Raw genomic sequence first — 3,614 nt, forward strand, 5'->3', positions numbered from 1 at the left:
AAAGTATATAGAGTCTGGAGATATAATCAGGCAACCCCCATTACCCCCCCCCCCCCCCCATGCTGCATCACACTCAAATATCAGCTTCTGGACAGATTTTTTTCACCATTAAGCCACCAGTTCAGTAACTTGTGTCTGCAGCAAACACATGCAAACTTTGAAACATACTTGAAGGGCTAGTGTTTACTGCATCATAGGCCCCCGTGCACAGGGTATAAGAAGTTCAGCTCAGTGTGCTTTTTCAGTACTAGCAGTGAGGCATTCCCTTAGAGTTGTCAAGCTTGGAAACACCACAACAGCAATGTCTGTTTAAGGAGGACATCTTCTACCACTCATGCAGCTAAAGATCTTGGAGTCTTTGGTTGCGTTCCAAATGAAATTTTAAAGAACATGAAAAATAGGTAGATTCCACAGTTCAGCAGAGCAATGCTGAATAAAACAGGAAAATATATGTATATATCCACTCAGAGCCAAAACCAACAGGAAACAGTCTTTGTGTCTCCATTTTAAGGCACTGCCAAGTCTACTAAGCATTTAAAAAAAAAGAGAGCAAACTTGTACTTCCTAAGAAAATCATTGGTTCTTCTCTTCTTTTTAACAACCAAAATTATTTTAAATAGAAATATATAATTACATTTACAAAAAAATATGTACAGTTTTAATTACAACTCCAGAGAGATGTACCTGAATGTATTGAGAATGGTCAGTTGGGTCATGAACTACAAAACCTGGTTGAGATCCAGATAAAGATGGGGGCAATTGTAGTCAATGGTGGACTTGGTTTAGAGATTTCTACAAGAAATACATTAACCTTAGTGCTCACACTGTGGTCTCCCCCCATGTTTGCTGTTGGTAAGCCGGGTATAGAACTTTCTCCATGAATGAAGAGTTTTTCCTGACCAGATCCAAAAGCCTGAGGTGATGCCAACAATCAGGGTCATCAGATATTTAATCATATATACTGTAAAATCAGGGGTCATGCGTGGTGTGTATTGAAGAGGACAGGGGATAGCCAAACTCTTACAGTTTTGGCTCACCCAGCTACGTTCCCAATGCTCCCTAAAAGCCTGTTCATAAAAGTAGCATGCTATGACAATTGTTGCTGGTACAGTATAAAGGACACTGAAAACCCCAATTCTCACCATAAGCCTCTCAAGTTTTTCTGTCTTGGTGCCATCATGTTTCATGATTGTTCTAATCCTGAAGAGGGATACAAATCCAGCCAGGAGGAAGGAGGTTCCAATGAAAAGATAGACAAAGAGAGGTGCCAATACAAACCCTCTCAGGGGATCAATGCTGTTGAGTCCCACAAAGCAAACCCCACTGAGAAGGTCTCCATCTATCTGCCCCATAGCTAGAATAGTAATAGTTTTAACAGCAGGCACTGCCCATGCTGCTAAATGAAAATACTGCGAGTTGGCTTCAATTGCCTCATGGCCCCACTTCATCCCAGCAGCCAAGAACCATGTTAAAGAAAGGATGACCCACCAAATAGAGCTAGCCATGCTGAAGAAGTATAGCATCATAAATAGGATGGTGCACCCTTCTTTCTTAGTTCCTTGTACAACAGTTTTGTAGCCATCCTCTGAAAAGCTTTCATTGCACACTACCTTGTCACCCAGCACAAAACCAGCAATGTAGGCCACAGACACCATTGTGTAGCAGCCAGACAGAAAGATTATGGGCCTTTCAGGATACCGGAACCTCTGCATGTCCACTAGGTAGGTAGTCACTGTGAAAAAGGTTGAGGCACAGCAAAGCACTGACCAGATAAGGATCCAGACTCTGGCAAAACGTATCTCTTCTTGACTGAAGAACATATAACCATCACTCTTTGCTGGTTCACATGGTGCTGCACAGTCCTTTTCCTCCAAGAACCTGTAATTGAGGTAGGTAGGAACCTTTAGAACTCTAGGACAGTGAAAGGGATGATCTGGAGTAGCATAGGCTGGATGCCCTGGAGTACCATGTTGGGGTGGGCTAGTTGTCAATAAAGTTGGAACTCTATCTTCTGAATGGTTCTGTCCAACACAAATCTGCTCTGCACCATTGCGTGGGAAGTTCTCACATCTCAATCTTTCAGGCCATTGGAAACCAAACTTGTTCATTAGGGCTTCACAGCCATGCCGGGCACGCTCACAAATTGAACGACATGGAGGGATTGCCTGTTCTAGGACAGTGCAAACTGGTGCATACATGGAGCAGAGAAAAAAGCGCAGCTCAGAGGAACACTGCACTTTGACCAAGGGGTAAAACTGGTGGACCTCCAAGCCAGCATCCTCTTGATTGGTATGACCCAACAGGTTGGGCATAATGGTCTGATTGTAGGCAATATCTGTACATAATGGTATGGAAATGGGCTGGCAAAAGCCATGCTCTGGCACCGAAATACCCTTTTCTCCATGCAGTTGGGAAGTAGCCAAGAGATTCAGGGCGAAAACGACCAACATTTGGAAAGAAATGGCTGTGGTGGCCTCCTTCATGATTGCAGAAGTGTCTTTAATTCAGTTTCTTAAAGCCAGATGACTGCAGCCAGCCTGGCGAATTGCACTAAAGTTTCGGTCCTTGTGTCTCTATGGTCGAGGCCTTTAACCTCTTATCTGCTTATACCACGTCACTCCGCTCTATATTGAGATTGTCCTGGGTTACCTCCTGGCCCCCTGTTAGGTCACGAAGTTGCAGACAACTGCTTGTGGTCTGTCCGTATTTGTTGACCAAAGTTACGCTCTTTTCTACCGACCTGTTGAATTAGGATGCCTCGGATCGGTTCACTTATTTTGCGCTTGGATCAAATTTCCCGGGGTAAATACCGTCCAGATTATCACCGGTAACTCGCTCCGTTGTGCTTACTGACTCGAGGCCTCCGTTATTGTTTGCTCTGTTTAGATCGGCTTGGACCACCGTACCCAAGGCTTGTTAACTCTGTTGGTACCGGGTGTGCTCACTCGGTTCTGACCACTTTCTCTTTGTGCTCCGCTGATCTCCGCACTCCGGAGCATTCCGTTTCAAGGCGCCCTCTGTCCCGGGACCGGAGTTTGCTCTTTGGCCAAAACTAAGGGGCCGCCTTGAAACCGCCCTTCACCCCCTTCCCTGGTCCCAGAAACCCTTCCCAAAAAAAGCATTGACCAATCAACGCAAGGTAACCAACTAGTGGAGGGGGGCACGACTCTTCCCCTCGGGATAACCAGCAGCAAGTCTATAGGATCAGGGAACAGTGCGACCCTGCCCCCACCCCATAAAGTACTAACTTAGTATCTTATTACAGCAGCACAATCCCCACCCTATTTCTCAATGCCTCACAGTTCTCCTTAAAATACCATGGCACCAGCATTTCACATGCGTCTCTAATGTCCATTGGCTTCTTATCTCTGCAGCGTGCATATTAGCTTTCTTGTTATACAAACTTTAGCAATGGTTTATGCACAAACATTTACATAACTTCACTGGGCATACGACCCCCTATATGAAGCTTTTTTTATCATTATATAATAATGAGAGGTTAAAAAACACTGAATTCCAGATGATATTTTACAAGTCGTTTGTTTAATCTGAGAATGTTTCACTCAGTGAATCTTCACTACAGTTATATTTCTGTACTCTGTATATATGCTTGG

At 44.3% G+C, this 3,614-nt stretch overlaps 1 protein-coding gene across 1 annotated transcript; it reads right to left on the bottom strand.

Annotated features, from left to right (window-relative positions):
- Positions 1 to 819: 819 nt before the first annotated feature.
- FZD2 (frizzled class receptor 2) lies at positions 820 to 3,150 on the bottom strand. The gene is given in 2 exon segments (XM_053699966.1): positions 820 to 837; positions 840 to 3,150. Coding segments are annotated over 2 exon segments (1,662 nt in total). The 5' UTR covers positions 2,484 to 3,150.
- Positions 3,151 to 3,614: the final 464 nt, after the last annotated feature.

This window comes from Bombina bombina, chromosome 1 (assembly GCF_027579735.1).
Source record: "Bombina bombina isolate aBomBom1 chromosome 1, aBomBom1.pri, whole genome shotgun sequence".
Classification (NCBI taxonomy): Eukaryota; Metazoa; Chordata; class Amphibia; order Anura; family Bombinatoridae; genus Bombina; species Bombina bombina.